The sequence below is a fragment of the Anarhichas minor genome, unplaced genomic scaffold, assembly GCF_050575085.1.
Source record: "Anarhichas minor isolate MPS153535 unplaced genomic scaffold, ASM5057508v1 ptg000074l, whole genome shotgun sequence".
In the NCBI taxonomy this organism is placed as follows: Eukaryota; Metazoa; Chordata; class Actinopteri; order Perciformes; family Anarhichadidae; genus Anarhichas; species Anarhichas minor.
The window spans coordinates 10,804,440-10,823,796 of record NW_027466520.1 but is presented as its reverse complement, the minus strand read 5'-3'; the positions used below and the strand labels follow the sequence as shown (position 1 = coordinate 10,823,796).

Below are 19,357 nucleotides of genomic sequence, written 5' to 3'. Positions count from 1 at the left end.
GACCTGTGGGTTTTGTCCCAGGGGGGTTCAAGATGATTCAAGTGTAATTGACAGGATTTATGACGGTCAAGGCATTTCTTACCCCTCGACTGCCGCTCGTGTTTGATGAATCTCCACACATCACCTCAGTCAGCACAATCTCCTCTTTCCTCTCATCTATTCAATTCCTCTCCTGTCTTCCATTCTTCCACTCATCACCTATTTGCCCTGATCTCTCCTTTATTGATCATTTTCATGATCTCACTCTCACGGGAAACTCTCTCTTGTGGGAGTGTCGGAGTAGTTGAGTCAGAAACACTGCGGGAAATAACACTCAATTGAACCTGATTATTATTTGACGAGTCAAAGTGTAATATATACATGTGTGAAAATGATTTGTCTTAACATACAAATATGTCAATCTAAATATATGCCAACAAACTTCATCTTCACCAAAACAATCTATATTTTTGAGATGATATTGATTCATGTCTCGTCTAGACTACCTTACTGTCTGGGTGAGTTCAGGTTACATGTAGGTGGTTTTGTCCTCAACTTCCGTCATCTCCTCTTTGAGATCCATACTCACACCACTTTGTCTTAAAGTCCCCTTCAATCCAAATGTTATTGCTTATCTGCTCCGCCCAGCTTCCTATCTGCCAGCATCTCCTGCACTTCTTAATTACTCCCCACTCTCTTGCTGCTTCGATCTCAACAAGAACCATTCTTTGAATGTCAATTTCTTTTTTTTCATTCTCTTCATATGCCAGCCTTTTAGAAAAAGACCACGAGTCGCTCCCTTTTATTGGATTCTCAGCATGTCTGCATTAGTGTGTGTGTGTGTGTGTGTGTCAGTGGATTTCAATGTGCCCCCTCAAACTAAAGGTTTGTGGAGATATCCAAACTCACTCACTAGCTTGACGAGACGTTTGATTTAAAAAAAATAGTAAAAGGACAATTTTACTTTACATGTCATCGAGGTTTTGAAGTATCCGTCAAGTATGTTGTTGAGGTAGCTGTATGAATTTGTCTACTTTAAATTCGTCATCCATAACCACACTCAACGTAAATACTTGTCAAAAACAATCCCTTTGCATTGATATATGAAATATCATCGGAAATATTAACCCTCGCCCCTACGCATGCATGGTTCAAAAGGAACTTCTACTGTTCACAAAACAAATATCCGAGGGCAATTTTTAGAACAACTTTTCATGATGCTTAAATTGGCTATATACAGTACGGGAGGATGTGCAGAGAATAACATTTGACCGATGTTTTTTTTGTCCCAGGTAAATATGCCATGAGAGATTTGATCCATCGGTTACCAGGCTGCAGCAGCAGCAGCAGCAACAATAACGCCACCAGCAGTGGGACCTCCGGGACCACGGGCCCTCCCAGCAAGGCCATGTCAGACGATACGGTCACTGCCATCTGCTGCGCACTGCACGAAGTCATTACCAAGAACATGGAGAACGCCAAAGCCCTGCGTGATGCTGGTGGCATCGAAAAACTCATCGGCATTGCCCGCAGCAAAGGAGACAAGTGAGTAGGCCAACGTTTTGAGGCCATAACACAAAATTGGGTTATCTTTATTTCAGATTTGTGCGATAGCTTTAATGTTGGAGAAAAACATTTTTCAAGACATTTTTCTCCACTGAAGACAATACAACATGTTTTGATAGATTACTTTACTCAAAATACCTTACAGTACAATGAGTGTCTATATTCTTTACATTGTGTGTCCCAGTGAGAATAGAACCCGCAACACAGTGTTACTGGCATGCCACTGAGCCACAGTAGCAAAACACAGAGTCCATCCCTGCTACTTAACAACCACTTGAAATGCATTTGCAGGAGTCCCAAATTGGGTTCAGCAAAAACCCCTCAAAGGATGCTATTAAAATCTGAGGATAATGATGTAACAGTTTACCGAAAAAAGTATGTCGGATGTATTTATAACCACAGAACAGATACACCTGTGCTGCTGTGACGTGTTTTAGATCATAATGATTATACGTCCTTACCGGTCTTCCAGATTTCAGCAGGGATCATTTTCTGCTCAGGAAATGTGGAGAACAATCACTGTAACCTTCACAGCCGAAGTAGTGGTGTCTGATGCAGAAGCAAATGCAAAGAGGAAAATGTGAACTTAATGCCACATTGTACTTCCACATTAGTTTGTAGAATAAGCAAGAGGACAAAATGAGAAAGCTCTCTAATGACTTGCAGTGGCTTTTCCCCGTGCTCAAGGACAACCAGCCCTAAATAACTGTAGTAGCTTAAAAAGACGCCTGCAGAACAAGGAACAAGGAACAAGGAACAAGGAACAAGGAACAAGGAAGACGCATCAGGAATATAACTCCGGTCACCATGGGACACTAAGCAGGGTGTTTTCGGCTAGCTGCTATGGCAACTACCAGGTCATGGGGTTGCAATGACACCAGAGTTGTTGTCAGACAGAGGTCAACCGCTCATTTATTGTTATGCAGAGACGTCTCAGTCTATTTAGGGAGCGGTGCTCAAGGGCACCATTACAGAGAGAGATGAGGTGCTGGAAGAAACCGTCACAAGTGAAAATTTCACAATGAGTGTAGTTGGCTGCTAATGGCCCACACATCTTCATTTTCCCAGGGTAGGTCGACTGAGGATAAATACTCCTTATCAGCTGTGCCATGCTACATTCACATAATTACACACTTTGAGATTGGGAAAATGCCCATCATAGCACCACCATATACAGCCACTGTTTACCAACTTATTTGAAACAGTAGGAGCTGAATAATACAATGAATTAAAAAATTATAATAATGTAGATATTGGCGTATGACCTATGCCTTTTGAAACAGTCAGTCCCTAAACGTATCCCCATCATACAAACAACTACACAACTTGATGATGATGTTTAAGGTAGTGAGGTCACTGTTAAGATCTGTTTGCACTGCAAAATCATTGACTTGTCTTAGTGTTTGAATATTTTTTTTTCATGCAACAGTGGAGATTAGCATGTTATGATACATTCCAGTGCATTGAGTTTCTAGCATGCTGGTAAAATACCGTCCTGTTGATACCATTGCGCCATATTTCAATCTTCAAAAATACTCTCTGTACTTCTTACTGGGGAAAAATGAAACCCGGGGTGAAGCTGTTTTCCGGAGGACTTTTGTTAACTTTGGTGGACAAATGGATAATGAGCATCCCTTCTGCTTCCCTCTTTAGCTGTTAGAAGGACAGGGCTTCTCAACTGACTCCTACTAGAGTCGTTTTTCAGCTAAGTGGCAGGGATGGGACCATTAGCATGGCAGAGAGGGTCATTTTAAACTCATCTGGAAACTCTCCGTTTTTGCGCATAGAAAATCACTCTCTGCTGAAATGAGCAATGGCCCTCTTACTCTTAGAGGCATCATAAGTGCCACTGGCCTGCACACATCTTGTGCAGCTGGTAAAGACAGGGGGGAGCATAACATATAGCAGCCTTATCCAAAGGAATATGGTCCAGGAGAAATAACTCTCTCTCTCTTTTCTCTGACTTTCTCCAGACACTCAGCAAAGGTGGTAAAGGCAGCCTCTCAGGTCCTCAGCAGTATGTGGCAGTACAGAGACCTGCGCTCCCTCTACAAGAAGGTAGGATGTTTTACCAACCATGTACTCAATTCATCTTAAACTCTTTCTGTCCTGTTTACCTATTATATTTCCGGTCACTCTCTACTGCGTTATTGCACAATAAATCCTTTTTGCATAGCAGGCACTATTTTAATGGGCTTTTAACCGTGCTACCTATTGTCATACACATACAGTAACGTTACCATTAATCTTCTACTTACCAATATCATGTACGTACCTATGGCTACTAGTTGAAGGATTGAGACCTTAAGTTGGTGAGAGCTAATGTGACGTCCACATAGGCAATGCTATACATCTTTTTTTCATAGTGGATTCATCACAATACAGTGTGCTGTGGATTAACTCATTCTACACCTAAAACATTATTCTAAAGGACTGAAATTAAATCCATCTTCACAGTATCAGACATCTTGCTAGAAGCATAATGCTGCCATAAAATTGACATCGTCCGTTAATTAATTAGTGCTTTTGCAGATATCCTCTGATAAAGGGCTTTGATATAGAGACATTGATGTGTAATGTGAATCAATTATAAATGAATACACCTTTGTTTTCAAGGAGCAAGAAAGGCAACACGCTTCGGCAAAAAAAACAGAGTGTGATGTTAAATTGGCTGGCAAGCACACTTGCTATTCATATGAGGTTTTTCACAGAGCATCTTTATAATTCAAACAGGTTATTGCTATATATGGCATATTGGCCTTGAACTATCTGAGGATGAGCTATTTAACAATGAGGGCATTTCACTTTCACCGAAGCAGATGTTGAGTGTTTAATGAAGCAAAATGAAGTTATCGTTTATTCACATCTGAATGGTGAGCTGCATTTTGCTGAAGATTTTGGCTCGACCTCTATGTTCTTGGATACCCAACTGAAACCTCATTGGATAAATTGTGTCTTGGTCAGGACTACTTGTCAGGATTTGCTGTTGTGTCCCAGACTCAGTGTGTAACAATGCTGTCTTAAGGGGCTGCTAAGCTAATTCCATCCTGCAATCGACAACTTAGAAAGACATTCCTAATGCTTGCCACAAGCTACCACAATCAGTCAGCTGTTTTTCTAGTGTATGGTATTGATTTGATGTTCAGAAAATATACAACTGGGAGACAAATGACGATGAATCATTTTTATTACTGTGAGATGCATTTACACAATTCATACAGAGAGCTGCAAACATATCATATCAAACAAGTCATACTTAATAACTCGAACACAGCCGAGGGACTTGGCCCTGAGGTCAGGCTCAAGAGAGTTATTTTGCTGGCAGCAATGTTATTAGTGTTATATATTAGTACGGCAAAAACGTAGACAAATTGAGTTTCAATGGCTGAGTGGTGCTGGTGCTCGTTGACTCTAGGGAAGAAGAAAAAGTTTGGTTGTAATGTTATCCAGCATCCATGTAGCATTAGCACTAGCCGGCTATATCCATTATCCAGCAGCAAAAGTGAACTGCAGTCAGTGAGCCTTCCACGGTTTGCCCGCTGCGAACGACATGTTGTGAGTGTGCAGAGCCCTGAAGCTCCGCCTCCACTGCTGTGCAGAGAGCTGTGTGCTTGTTTGTTCAAAGTGTATTAATATTGAACGTATCACGTGTCTAAATTGCACCAAATTAGAAAAAAAAGCACTCCATGGGGTCCCCAACAATACACCCATTAAGTGTGAAGTAGATGGGCTGAGCGGTGCTTCATAGTTAGATGATCAAAGTAGATCTCCCTTTAAACAACCTCAGTGTCACATTTGTATGTAGTCTGTGTGGTTTATGCCACTTCATAGGTGTCTTCACAAATGCTTATCGTGCGCGTGCGCGCTTTGGTCCTGAGGTCTGTCATAACCACTCCCAACTAAACAAATAATTGAGTTCTGCCGGCCACCATCACAACTGAGCAACAGTGTTTACAGAGGCAGGTGGATCAATAACTTTGTGTAGCCTGTTGGGTCATTTTTTTCAACACACAAACACACATACACAAGCTAACATCGAGGCTAATGGTTGTTTAGCCCATCATGAAGACGAAAACAATGTTAATGCTGCCGGCTACCAGGATACTGTAACTCGAAAAATGCAGTAGCAAACTTGGAGCTCACGGAGAATGGCACAAACAAGCAAGAAGTGAGGAAATAATGAGTGGTGTGTGTGTGTGCTGCTCCAACTCTGACACACTCTTTCCTCACACTCTTTCCGTCTTACACAAACACTGTTGAAACCAGATTCCTCCTCCTCTTTTGATTCTTTTCAAATGACAAATACCCGGACACTCCTGCAACTTCATTGAAAGCAATGGCAGATGTTCCGTTCCTTTCACTTGTCAATGATGAGCGTTGTCGAGAGAATATCTGCCACCAAGGTTATCCGCCATTCGGAGCACTAAAACATAGCGGCGTAATCAATGAGTCTCAATGAGATATGTAGGAGGTGTCCTTGGCTTTGAATGTGTGTTTTTCATCTCTGTGTAGGGAGAAAATAAAAGAACAAAGCTGATTTGTTGATTAGTCTGAGATGCGTTGTTTGTGTGAACACTAGTTTACTGTATACACTTGTGTAACCTCATGCTGTACAATGCCACAGCCCTGCGACAAATGACACCGCTGTGACACTTCTAATGAACAGTTTGTAGTTGAGAACCTTCTGACGCCCTAGTTTTGTGGAAGTGTTGCATTCCATTGTGTTATGGTGAAGTCTGGTTACGGTATTGTCCCATATTCCGCTTTTAACGTGGAATCTTTGTTGGAGGACATTCAGCAGAACACAGAGATTGTTTGAGAACTACAACATGATTCACTTCAAAAAGTCATTTCATCTTGTGTTATCTTCCTCAGATGATATAGTGATGGATTTCCTACATGAATTTCAAGTACCTGCACTTCAGTTTTCAAAGATGTTGTCAAACCTGAAACAACGAGAGTGAGCTGTCGTTCTGAGGAAAAAAATAATATAAAGATTTTTTTTGTTTTTGATGTTTTGATGCATTAGAAATGAGTAAACACTCCCACCTTTTTTATCAAGTCAAGCAAACAACATTCTACCCAGATTCTATCCCAGTGACTTTGCTGCATGATCATCCTGTCGTGGGCTCCCTGTCCAAGTCCAAGACTTCTGACTGTTGCAGCAGTCACTTCAGGACAGGCTGCCCCCCCGGCATCAGCGTGTCCTCGCCTCATCCTGACGACTGTGTCGCTCTCTTCATTCGTCATCCTCTCCTCCCCAGTATTACACTGAACAGTATCCCCATGTGGCCCCTTGGAGCCTCATCTGCTTCACACTTCTCTAATCATTGCCACTGGATAGCATTACACTCGACTGGATGGCATAACACTCCAGTGATCAGACATGAAGGACATTGGCTTCACACGGCAGCCGGGTCCGACAAAGGTTGCTTCATTTGTTTATCCCCCCCCCCTCTTTGCCTCGAGAGGCCTTTTTTTTAACCAGACTATGTTTTGATAAAGAGAGTTATTAAAGGAATAAACAACTTGCTTAAGATTGATGAATGCACAGTTTAGAACAACAAAATGAGTTTTGCATCTGTCGCATTTGATCAGATATGATGTAAACATGAATTCAATGGGGGGTGGGGGGGGGGAGATTATTGAAAGACAAGACTTTTCCACTCCGCAACAGCAAAAAAATGTTTTAAATTGAAACAAGATATCATCTGTATTCCTGTTGTAATATCCTCAGTTATACTCTTTGAATGATCAAGATCTTGCTGCAGTTGAAATGTTGTTGTTATCGAGAACAACTTTTATTAAATGCAGCACAGACAATTTAAATTCTCGAACACACTTTTTAAGCAGTTTGGTTAGCAAAACTGCTGCATAATGCTATGTACAGTCACTCTAAAAATGACTTTTAAAGGCTGATACACGCCATACCTGACTATTTACTTCCTAACTTGCGTGAACACAGCCCGCTGAGTGACAATCCAGCCTAATTTTATAACTGTGGAAATTGTTGCGTTAGAGGATCCACACTTTGACTTTATCAGCCAAGTCCAGAGTGACTTTACTGCTAGTATCCCTGCATGACGTATTAGGTCATGGGTGTTAGGTGCAGCAAAAATCCTGTTAGTCTCCAATCCAAACATGGATTAGCATACAATTTAGACGAGAGTGGAGTTGGATGTCTCTGCAAAATGTTTGTGAGCCAAAGCAAAGGAGGAGAAAGAGAGAGAGAGAGCGGCGAAAGAGGAGAAGGAGAGAGAGAAGTGAGGAAAGAAAGTGAGATGAATTCTTGAAATTGTTGTAGTTAAAAAATGAACATGCTCGAGTCGTTTGTGTGTGTAGTTTTGGACAGCGGCAGAAAGTGTTGGGTCAATAGTGAGTCCGTTTGAGCTCTGTTGGCAAATAATTGTTTGCTTTGAAGTTTTGAAGTAACGAGAGCATTTTGAAACATACATGCATGTTTGTGTCTGCAAATGTGTGTGTGTGTGTGTGTGTGTGTGTGTTTCTTTGAAAATGTGTTTTTTGTCTGCAGTAAGAGGAGTTAATCACTTCCTACAGCAGTGCCATGGGAGCAGGCTGAGAGAGAGGGAGAAAGAAAAGAGAATTACGCAGAACGGGGCTGGGCTGCCCAGCAGTTGTTGAACGCACGGAAATGAGAAGTTGAGGGCCCATAAATAAACAGTAACTTGGTATGAAAATAGCATCTGAGATGACTTGAAAGATCAGTGGTGCAGCAGTCATTAATAAACCAAAGCCAAAATCTGTTTGTAGCAACACTAGCACTGACTTTAGGATAAATCATTTATAATAGTCTCCCGGGTGCAGTAAAACTCTACTTTTACCCAAGTTTATTTGGATTATTTGACAGGATGCGTCCTCATTCTGTGTGTGTGTGTGTGTGTGTGTCTGTCCGTGTAGTGTTTCGTCTACAGTTCCTGGGAGGGAAGCCACAGGTCATCTTTTAGGTAAACGACAAATGTGCATTACTGTTCAACGGGGGATTTCTAGAGAAAACAAGGACTTGAAACATGGTCACTTTGTAAATAAACCTATTCTTAATAGGACCAGGAGGACCAAATTCTCTGTCTCACTTACACAAACATATGCTCTCTCTCTCTCTCTCTCTCTCTCTCTCTCTCTCTCTCTCTCTCTCTCGCACACTAGCTAAACACTGAATTGCATACTGTATATACACACATTTACACTTTGTCATAAACCTGTTCATAAACCTGCGTAATTTCTTTCAGGCTGCCTTGCCTAATTTCTTGATAAATTATCTCACACACACACACACACGCCCACACACACACACACAGGCACACGTATCATCCTCATATCACACACATACATCACACTTACATCTCACAAATTACAAAAACAGATACACACACGTATGACAGATGGGGTTCAGGGTCAGAGAGATGCTGTGTTTGTCACGTGTGTGACAGATTTACACTATGTTCCTGGGATGTGTAATTCCATATGTGTGATGTGATGTGAGTGAGACATTTGTGTGTGAGGTCGCTGATTGCACAACCTAGTCCTTCGCCGGATCCTTGCACACAAGATGCTCAGGATGTAAAGATGTAAAAAATAAAGACCGACCTAATTTGCTACTGATAAAGCTAGTAAAACTGTACCTGATTGTAATGAAACCAACATTACTCAAAACGTGCTCCAAGTAAATTATAACAAATACTTTTAAGTATTTATAAATGCTTGGGTTTATGTATATTCTTTCCAATATTTGGTTTAGTTTTACATTAAAATGTGGTTCTCCAATTTGAGTCCCAGCCTCCTATTATTAATCCACATATATTTTAGCATTTCTGGCAATCGCTCAAACACGCGCTGCTTTCAAAGACGTGTTGCAAGAATGAAATGATGAGATGCTCTTCGTCTATGAGGCAGCTAAAATGAATCCATCCTCCCGCTGCCACAAGGCGTAAACAGGAAAAGTCAGCGACAAGAAGATGAGCGTTTGAAAAACTTCAGTAGACATCAAACCAACCTCAGGCCTCTGAAGCTGCTTCTGTGTTCAGCCTGGTTTCCCTCTGATGTTCACCTGTATTAGACAGTAAGAGAGAGAGAGAGAGAGAGAGAGAGAGAGAGAGAGAGAGAGTGAGAAGAGATGGGGTGTGTAGAGATAACCTGTCTCACAGTATCCTTGGCCATTTACAGCAAATGCAACGGTGGAATAAAGGGCAATTCCTTAATCCGCAGAACCACAAGCAACCAAAATATAGAATGCAAAGGTCAGAGGCACATTATTCCGGCGAGGATAAATGGATCCTGTGTGAGTGAATGGCTCGCTACTGTAAATCTGAAAATGTGTGTGAAATGAGTGAGAGAGAGAGAAACGGATTTGAGGGAATGTAAAAAATGACAATGTCCAGTGGTGGACGAGGCCCAGAGGGGAGCCACCACTCATCACGGGGTAACCTTTTACAATGTTTGGCATAATTGCTGTCTGGCATGAGCGCCGCCAGACTCACTCACACACACACACACTCATTTGTTGGGGCAGTAATCGCTTTTTACCTCGCAGTCCCGCGACCTTCAACTAACCATCCAGTGATGGTGAGAGCAACAGGCAAAATGGTTGCCTAGCAACCTTTTTTTTTTTTTCCTCCCTCATTTTTAAAGTAGGGGCTGAAAGGAGTGCGAGAGAGAAAGAGGAGGTGGGTGGAAAGAGAAGGAAAAGCCGTTAAGACAAGGCAAATAGGTGAGAATCAGAAAGAGCAGGTGATGGAGCTGATGGGGATCATGATATAGGGGGTGGGGGCATATTGTTAGCTGACAATGTTAGGTTCCACAGTACACTTACACTGAACAAGCATTGCATCGTGGATATGGTGTAAAATTATGCAAAATAAACTAGTCGCTGTCACGGTCTTAGGGGTTTTGTTTGTAGCTTGTCACTCTCCACATGTGTCATGTCTTCTTTCTTCTTTTGCAGAATGTATTTCTGCAAAATACATTCGTCATTCAATATTCAGTAACTGTGTTCATTTGAGAAGCATGACAGTTTGACAAGGTGAGTGAGAAGACGGAAGGAGTGGTGGATAAATAGATGAGGGGGAAAGGAGGGAGGGAGCTACCTTTGAACCACTGTGTGTCAGAGGATCCAGCTTTCTATTAGTCCTCAGTGCTGTGCCAGGAAATAGGAGTCAGGGTAGGAAATGGGACTGTGCTCAGTCCAGCCTACTTCTCTCTCTCTCTCTCTCTCTCTCTCTCTCTGTCCCTGGCTGACTGTCTCTCCATCTGTGCCTCTCCTTCTCGTTACCTCTCTCCTCCTCTTGCTATCTTTACTCTCCCGTCATTACTCTCCCTCCTCCTCCTCCTTGCTCTCATTACTTCCTGTCATCGTTTGTCTCCCTCAGCTTCCACCCTGTCTGTCCCTCCTCCCCCTCTCTCTGCCTCATCTCCTCCATCTCTCAGTCGTCTCGTTCTCCTCCCCTCCGTCTCCTCCTCTCCAGTCTAACTGTACCGAAGTGCTTCAGCTCCAACCAGTTTTTCCCACTCCTGAGCCGAGGCCCTCTGGCAGTAAACCTATGATGGAACATGGCTGCGTTAGCTTTTATCACACGCTTGTTGCTTTGCTTTCTGAGGTACCCAATTATGTTAATGCTAAATTGAATTTGGTTCCAGCTCTGTGATTGTTGACTTTCATAATCCATTTTTATGAAAAGGGCTTTGCTCCAATCACTGCTAAACTAATACTGATTGGTTTGGCAGTAATTACGCTTGTGCAGTTTTTAGTTGTATATTCATTTTTTCTACAAGGACAGTGGGATTTTCACTATGCTCAGTGTGTTGATTTGTGCTGTGCGGACGTTTGTGTGTGCATGTGTGGGTGTTTGCCAGTGTCCTTTAATGTCCAGAATACATTTTTCATGCTTCATCAATGCTGAATCTGTGTATTAGCGGTTGTTGTATTGCTACTTTCTACTGTACTCTTGTCCGTGAGATTGTTTTAAAAAGTTTGTCTTTCTTATGTGTCCATTGGAAGTTACAAATCAGTTAAACAGAGTGCTCCAACGTAGAGGATTAATGAATGATTCTACATGAATAGTTTAAAGAAATATTTATATTCCTAAAGTGTCCGGAGTGAATCTTTATCTTACCTATAGGGTTTGGGATGACTGATTCAGTAAAAGTAATTAAAAAAATACACTTGTTCTTGCCATATACAACATGCCATCGCTCTCATAACAATACAGATGTTGCAAAAGTGTTTGTTTGAAATATTTAAAATGCATATGCTTCTGTGGACCCCTTTTGTACACATCTCTGTATAATGGTCGGTATGTGTTACAGCAAAAATGTATTGAATATTGGATTTTGAGTTTGTGCAGTTAGTTAAACTTTGTTTTTGTGTGTTCTCTTTGCAGGATGGTTACTCCCAGTATCACTTTGTGGGCTCTGCCTCAACGATAGAGAGAGACCGACAGAGGCCCTACTCCTCCTCACGAACTCCCTCCGTCTCCCCTGTTAGGACGTCCCCAAATAACCGCTCTGGTGAGGAACATATGACACTTACAATACAGAGATTATGTATGTGTTAGTGTGCGTGTCTGATTCCCTTCTTGTACCTTGCCTCTTTTAACAACCAGTTTCAGTTTAATGACTTCCAACTAAGGATGGTTTTGCAAATTGAGATTTTGAGTTAAGATTAAAAAACGGTCTAAATTTAGGCTAATGTCTTGAGAAGTTCAGGTGCAAAGGTTGGTTAAAAAGGGCAGAGACCTATTGGACTGGCATCACCACAAACATCAGGAGGAAATGAGACCAGAGCTCTTTCTACTCAAACAGAAAAGTAGTCAAAGGCAGTTTCCATGGCATGTGCCTACAGCCAATCAGCTGCCTGCTTTAGGGTTTTTAAGGTCGTGTCATTGCTATTGATAAGATTCAAGAGATTTGGTGATTTTTTTATTATTAAATGTTTCTTTTTTTTCAATTTTAATGTCAGCATATTTGATAGATGTATAAGGTGTAAAATCAATACAAGTTATTGATACCACTCTGTGTGTATAAGCTAGAATAGTCAATTAGCTGAAGTAATTCATTTAAAATGTATCAATTGATATTATAAATTTAGTTTGTATTATTCATATTAGATTCATATTCCACTTACTGAAATGAAAAGAGAGATCGTTTTCACCGAACTCTCGGTGAGAACGCATATTAGTGTATTTCCCAAAATGTCGAACTGTTCCTGTAAGTGGTAGGATGATTGCCAAAGCAGGACAGAGTTTGATTTGTCACACCCGGTATTCAAAATCAATTTAAGGTTTAAGGTTTTATTTTGTTCTAGATTTGGTTCATTTATAGATTCTTGTTCTCATCTTAGCCCCTTCTTAGGGAATTCATTTAGTCCAGCAAAAAGTGCGATGATACAACTAACCGTACATATGTGCACATGTATTTGGGACATGAGTACAACCAGAAGGTACAGGTCACACATGGATTCTAATGAGCTATAATTTAGACATTAGCCAGTAGCATCAACATTTACCAGTCCATCAGTCTTTACATCAGGGCTAAGTGGCTGTTAGCGTCAGTGCTCACCAACCACAGGCTTTCATGCTGTAAACTATGATTATCATTAGCCTTTAGCTTGAGCCCATTGGCCTTCATGCTTAGGTAAGGGTGCATTAGCATTAGCTGTTAGCATCAGTAGTTGAAGAGCCTTTAGCTGTGCTTTCTCCACACTGGGCTTAGCAAGCTGATGAGGCAGAAAAGTACTTTTCCTTCCTCTCGGCTTAGAGAGGTCTTCAAGGACCCAGCTAAAAGAGGGAGAGACACACGGAGGGAGGGAGGGGGAGGAAACACTGTGTATTTGTGTGTGTGAGCGAGACAGAAAGAGGGAGGGGTGAGATAAACAGAGAGGGAGATAAAGAGAAAAGGCAAGGAGGCAAGAAGAATTAGGGATTGAGGGATGGTTAATGCAGTGAGGAGGAAGTGAAGGATGAGGATTTGACTTTGGCCAGCGACATTGAAAATAAGCAGTTTTGAGATCATAGTGCGTAGAGAAATTTGTGGATGTCTGTAGTGGGGAGGAGGGGGGGAATGGGAAACGGAAATTACTCCCATTTTCTCTCCCGCTCCTCCCCTCTGCACTCCTCGTCTCCCCCTTTGCCTCTCCAGTCTTCCGCCCCTTCTCGCTCACCCGCTTCATTCTTCTCCTCCTCTGCAGTAATCCGACTTTCTTCTCACCTCTCCCTCTGATCTCTCACTCTTTACAGGCCGCCTCAATGCACACACACGCACTCTCCCACATACACACACACCCACATGCATCTGTATCTCCTCTCTGCATACGCTCCAGACTGCAATCCGGCCCCTTAGAGATGGATCAAAGCAGAAGGAGTAATGATGGCGTGCAGGCACACTGGGAGAAGAGGAGTGAAAGAGTTAGTGTGAGGAGAGAGTAAAAAAAAAAATGGATGCAGGCTTCGAGGATGACAGAGGGAGACAAAGGGAGAGACATAACTTTGCATCCATCATGGCCCACAGGGTACCGCTGTGTCTTGCGCTGATAGAACGAGTTGCTCTCAGTTGCTTATATCCAGCAGTTACAAGCCAGGTCCCCACTGTAACCATAACCAGTAGTGATGGCAGTGTCTCTGAGGGTGCCTGTGACGGGTTTGAGCATCCACCTCAATGGAATTCGCTGCGGTGGTGACAAATTCTAAATATTCAACATCAAATGTGTCAAAACATGATAGTAGCCTGTAGCTCCTGTCTTCCTCTGTTTATCTTGCTCTACTAAATGTTTGTAATTTAATTCGCCACAACCAGTCGACAATCACGTATATGCACCTTTCTTTGTAGACATTTCTGTGTGTGCATGATAAAAGATATTGGTAAGACGCAAAAAAGCCAGGGAACCGATAAGAGGTCGGAATGCAACCTTGCTGTCAATGTCAAGAGTTGAAGAGTTGGATTAAAAAAAGTCCTTTAGTATTTGAATAGATAAAGTGAGATTCCAACACAACAAAAGCCTTTATATATATATATACTCATACTCAGTATACTGTATATATATATATATATATATATATATATATATACTGTAAGTATGGTGGGTTTACAGGCAGTTTAGGAGCTGATGCACGTAGGCAGGATTGTGGCAATTCAATATGTCAAGATAACAAGGACTAAGTAGCACTTTAAGTATGCTATAAGGGGATTACATTGTGACGTGCTGCCTGTGTATGTGTGTGTGTGTGTGTGTGTGCGCGTGTGTGTGTGTGGGGGGGTGGGGGTGTGAAAGAAGAGAAAAAACCATTGTATCTACAGTATGTGTGCTGGGTCTGCCCTCGTCTGTGCATGTATGGGTACACACAGGCATGCGTCTGGTGATGCAGTCATGTGTGTAAAATAGATCTGGGCTGAAGGCTTGAGAAAGTGACAGACATAGAAAAAGTACAAGGTTTAAAGGAAATAGATTTGAAACTCCAATAGGATGGCCTTTGAGGAGAAATCAGCCATCAAGCTCAGCTGTGCTGTAAAGGTAACAGTACAGTTGGTAAAAGCACACACACAAATATGATTGCATTGGCCAACTACACACCTGGCATCAGTCATAACTCTGCCTGCTGAGATTGAGATCGGATCAAAACTAGTCAGCAAACAAGCGGAGGAATCAAAAACGACTAAAGCGTAAACATCAACAATTCCACAATCACCATGTTTTGTGTGAAAAAAAGATTGCTTTTATAGTTAATAGAGTTAAATAACAACTAGTTTCTATTCAAAAGAGCTCATTGGGGACATGATGGTTGGTGTTGATGACGTGTTGAGCTTGTTTGATCGGGATGAGTCTGACGAGTCTGACAAAAAATGATTGGGACCACTACTGTAAACTGTACTCTTCTTTCATACTTAAAATGATGTCAATTAAAGAACTTGAAACTTTGGAATCTGAACACCATCAGGGTTATTTTTAACCTGGCATAGAATTTACGGCATCACAATGGCCTGCTTCCATGCAAGAGTTGGGGTTACGTTGCCAGTCATAACATTGTTCAAGTCAACCTGTTTGTGTGATTGTATGATGTCGTCCAAAAAAAAGGAATACATTGTCAGAATTGAGAAAATGATATTCGAATAATGTGTCCAAAAACTGGTGTGTGTGTGTGTGTGTGTGTGTGTGTGTGTGTGTGTGTGTGTGTGTGTGTGTGTGTGTGTGTGTGTGTGTGTGTGTGAATTCCCAGGAGTCCTTTAACATGCTGGAGGTGACCCTTTATGCTGACAAGCTAAATGATGAATAATGACTGTGCACCTTGAAAGACTGAGACACACAAACACACATAAGCACGCAGTGTGTGAAGGTACATGCTGTTCAGGGTTTATTGCTCATTATTTTGTGTGTGTGTGTGTGTGTGTGTGTGTGTGTGTGTGTGTGTAGCGAGCGCTCCAGCCTCCCCCAGAGAGATGATGAGTCTGAAGGAACGCAAGATGGACTATGATTCCACGGCAACCAACGCTGGTTTCCATAGCAACAAAGGAGAGCACACATCCCGGAAAGACGGCATGGCAGGTGCGTGTGATGGAGAGACACAGAAGAATTAAATTATTTTATTTCATCCCCCTCTTTATCTTTCTTTCTCGTCCATTTTAATTCTCTATTTCACCTCTTGCTTTCTCCCCTTATCTGTCTTTTTTTTGACCCCACACTACTTTTTCTTCTCTTACTCGCACACTTATGAGATTCTTCTCTATCTTTGCCAGTCCTTCTTTTCAGTATCTTTCTGCACTGCTCTCTCCACTCACTCTTTGTTTCTTTTTCTTCCTCTCTTCCTTCCATTGCTTCTCCTTCTATCTACTGGTCTCTTTTCTATTCTTCCATGCTCTGTTCTTTTGTTTTTCTCTCACAATGTTCTCTTGAGGGCACTAGGGACAGACTAATTGCCAGACTTTTAGACAAACTGTAGGAAGATTTGGGCTCTGATTAGCAGATTTTTGACTAAGCCTAATTGTGCAGTTTCCCACTATTTTGTTGGTCTGTGAATTATTATTATTATGAGCAGTAGTAGTGGAGCTAGTTACCTTTCACAAAAGGTGTTGTCTTTCTTTTTTATTTCTATCTTCCTTTCTATCCAGTTCAAGTATCCTGTGGAACATCTACATTGTTCCGAAACTCTTACCTGACCGCCAGTGATGACATCAAGCAAAACCAGGTGAGCAATAGGAGTCTATAAATGTACTACGCACTAACACGTTTATATGAACACACCAGCACAGCAGGTTTTAGCAGTGCGTGCCCGTCGTCAGGGGTCTCATAAATTGACATATGCTGTCACGACAAGGTGGTTATTAGGAGAGATAGCAGCAGGATGGAAGAGGCACACACACAAATGCACACAGAAGGTGTCTGACTGTGATAAGAGACGCACTGGCAGAGTGTGCTACGGAGACACGCCCTCAGCTCAGTCGGCGCCAAACCACTGCAACCTAAAACAACACCCGACTGCCAATTAAAGTTATTAGCTCGGTTGATTGCGCTAATTATTTGCCTCTAATAATGACTCTGCTGGGGAAGAGGGAGGGGTAACAGAAAGTAGCATAGCCTTTGACTAGGAAGATACGATTTCATTTGATGTATTGATATATGTATTTTGTACATAGTTAAATAGTTAAATAGTTAAATATCGTTCCCTTGTCGGGAAAGACACTCACTTGGCAGTTAAACTATACTAAATAACCAAAATGGGTGTCTGAGAAAAGGGTTTTTACAAGTATGACTTCATTTTTATACACGCAGACACACACACATACACAACTAGCCTGTGAGAGTTACAGTGTTCAAGCTGAATTGCCTCCTTCAGTACCTGCATGTAATAGAGAATTCACAGCATGAGTCCCTTCCCAACTGATTCCTATCCGAGCCTTTTTAACTGTACTACCCGCCTTTTCAAAACTTCTCCCCCATGAGCTCTCTACCTGCCACTCTCCTCTCCATCTCTCCACCTTTATCTCCCTTCCTGATGACTCTTCATTCTTGCTTGCTGCACCTACCACTTTTACCCCACTTCCACTGCTCCCCCACCAGGCTCCGGCCCAGCCCTGCGTCATGCCCCCCCAGCCCCAGCAGGACAGCCCGTCAGCAGCCGTGTTAAAGGACTACGACCCCTACCCTCCCCCTCCTTCCTTCCCCCAGCCTCAGCCGCCGCAGCCTCCACCTCACAGCCAGAGTCGGAGCTTCAGTGAGGTCTACTTCGAGGACCAGGGACCTCCACCACCTCCATCCCAGCCACAGCCTCAGGTCCAGGCGCAGGCCCAGCCTCAGGCCCAACCCCAGCAGCCTCCAAGCTCCACCGGACCGCCCCGAGACCCGAGGGAGGACCTGCGCATGCATCTGGGCCTCAAATCCACCGGCAACTACGTAGACTTCTACTCGGCCTCTCGGCCGTACAGTGAACTGAACTACGAGACCAGCCACTACCCGGCCTCGCCTGACTCCTGGGTTTAGTTAGACTATGACGATGGGGAGGGGGGAGCAGAGAGAGTCTGTGTGTGCGTGTGTGAAAGGGATTATTTTTGCAAGCGATTAACAGCAGATTTAACACAAGATGACAGTAAGTGTCATGTTGAAATCTTATAGACAGTGGCAGGAAATGTGTGTTCTCTAAATTAAGGGGGAAGGCAGAGCTAGATTGGGTTAAGAAATCAAGTCAGGTCGAGTGACAAAGAGACACTGTGCATGTGCATGCAGACATTTTCCGGGCTTTTTTTTTTTTTTTTTCAGACAGCTTTATTTCTCCAGCTCCATTGCACCCTTGAGTGGATACGGGGGGGAGTAGATATGAAGAAGTGTGTTTAAAAGGGTGAGAGAGAAGTGGGCAGGAGAATATAGGAAGATAGAAAATGACGTGGAGAGAGTATGCAGAGATCTAGAGAAGAGGAGAGAGATGGGATCACGAAATAATGGGGAGCGGATGAGGGTGAGCTCTTACTCTGTAAGAGCAGGAAGTGGCCTGACCTTTTGTTAAAGGCAGAGAGGAGAGACAAAGATGGCATGAGGGTTTCTTGAGGAGGTCAGGAGGAATAAAAGCACAGAAAAAAATGATATCACACCAGGCACAAGGCAAGGAGTGGATGTGTGACAAACGTAGCACTGCTTTATCCCTATCCCCCCCTCTTCCTGTTTTTTTGTTGCAATGGCCTTGCCGTCTACGTTGGCTTCTGAATTTGTTTTCAAGGAATGTCATCTTCAATAGACTTCTTTTTTGTCATCATTCTTTCACAGCTTTTTTTATTTGTACTTTTCTAAATTTTCACTTTCACAAAAGCATTTTTATTTTGTGTACAGTTCAAAAGTGGTAAAGTGTGTATATTACACATGTTTTTGATGGGGCCACTTGTGAAAATGTGAATTTGTTTTTTTCCATGACTGACTACTGACTGAAACAACAAAAGCAACAAAAATACGTGAAATACGTGAAAAAAAAACACAAGAAGCAGAAAAGACAGACATGGCCATGATGGATGTCAGTGGACACCTTTCTTTTGCCCTTTTCCCAAGCCGGAGAGGAAACCCTGCAGTGTTTGTGTTTTTTCTCCCTCCGTCGTCAAATAAATTTCATCGTGGACATGCTCAAACGGCAGGAGCAGCAGTTCAAGGCTGCCAGAGCATCAGATTGGCAGAGCAGTATCGCTCCCGAGTCCCTGTCAACAAAAGTGCTTTTTCACTGCCGAAAGAAAACATGTGTATGTTTAAAGCACACTCTCTGTCTCTGGGAAAGGGTTGTCTTTTCCTTTTAGGGAGCTCATATGTTTGACCGTGTCAACTTTCCGTGGTTTC

The 19,357-nt window shown here is 42.5% G+C and overlaps 1 protein-coding gene across 2 annotated transcripts in view; it reads left to right on the top strand.

Annotated features, from left to right (window-relative positions):
• The window catches only part of ctnnd2a (catenin (cadherin-associated protein), delta 2a), a 191,463-nt gene extending 172,404 nt beyond the window's left edge, over positions 1–19,059 (top strand). The window contains exons 19-24 of one of the 2 annotated variants that reach the window (XM_076080665.1): positions 1,272–1,524; positions 3,519–3,603; positions 11,940–12,066; positions 15,962–16,093; positions 16,657–16,733; positions 17,606–19,059. In XM_076080665.1, coding sequence (XP_075936780.1) covers positions 1,272–1,524; positions 3,519–3,603; positions 11,940–12,066; positions 15,962–16,093; positions 16,657–16,733; positions 17,606–18,025 — 1,094 coding nt within the window. In that variant the 3' untranslated portion in view covers positions 18,026–19,059. Of the gene's footprint in view, positions 1–1,271; positions 1,525–3,518; positions 3,604–11,939; positions 12,067–15,961; positions 16,094–16,656; positions 16,734–17,548 lie in introns of both variants that reach the window. The other variant, XM_076080664.1, reaches the window with a different exon arrangement.
• Positions 19,060–19,357: the final 298 nt, after the last annotated feature.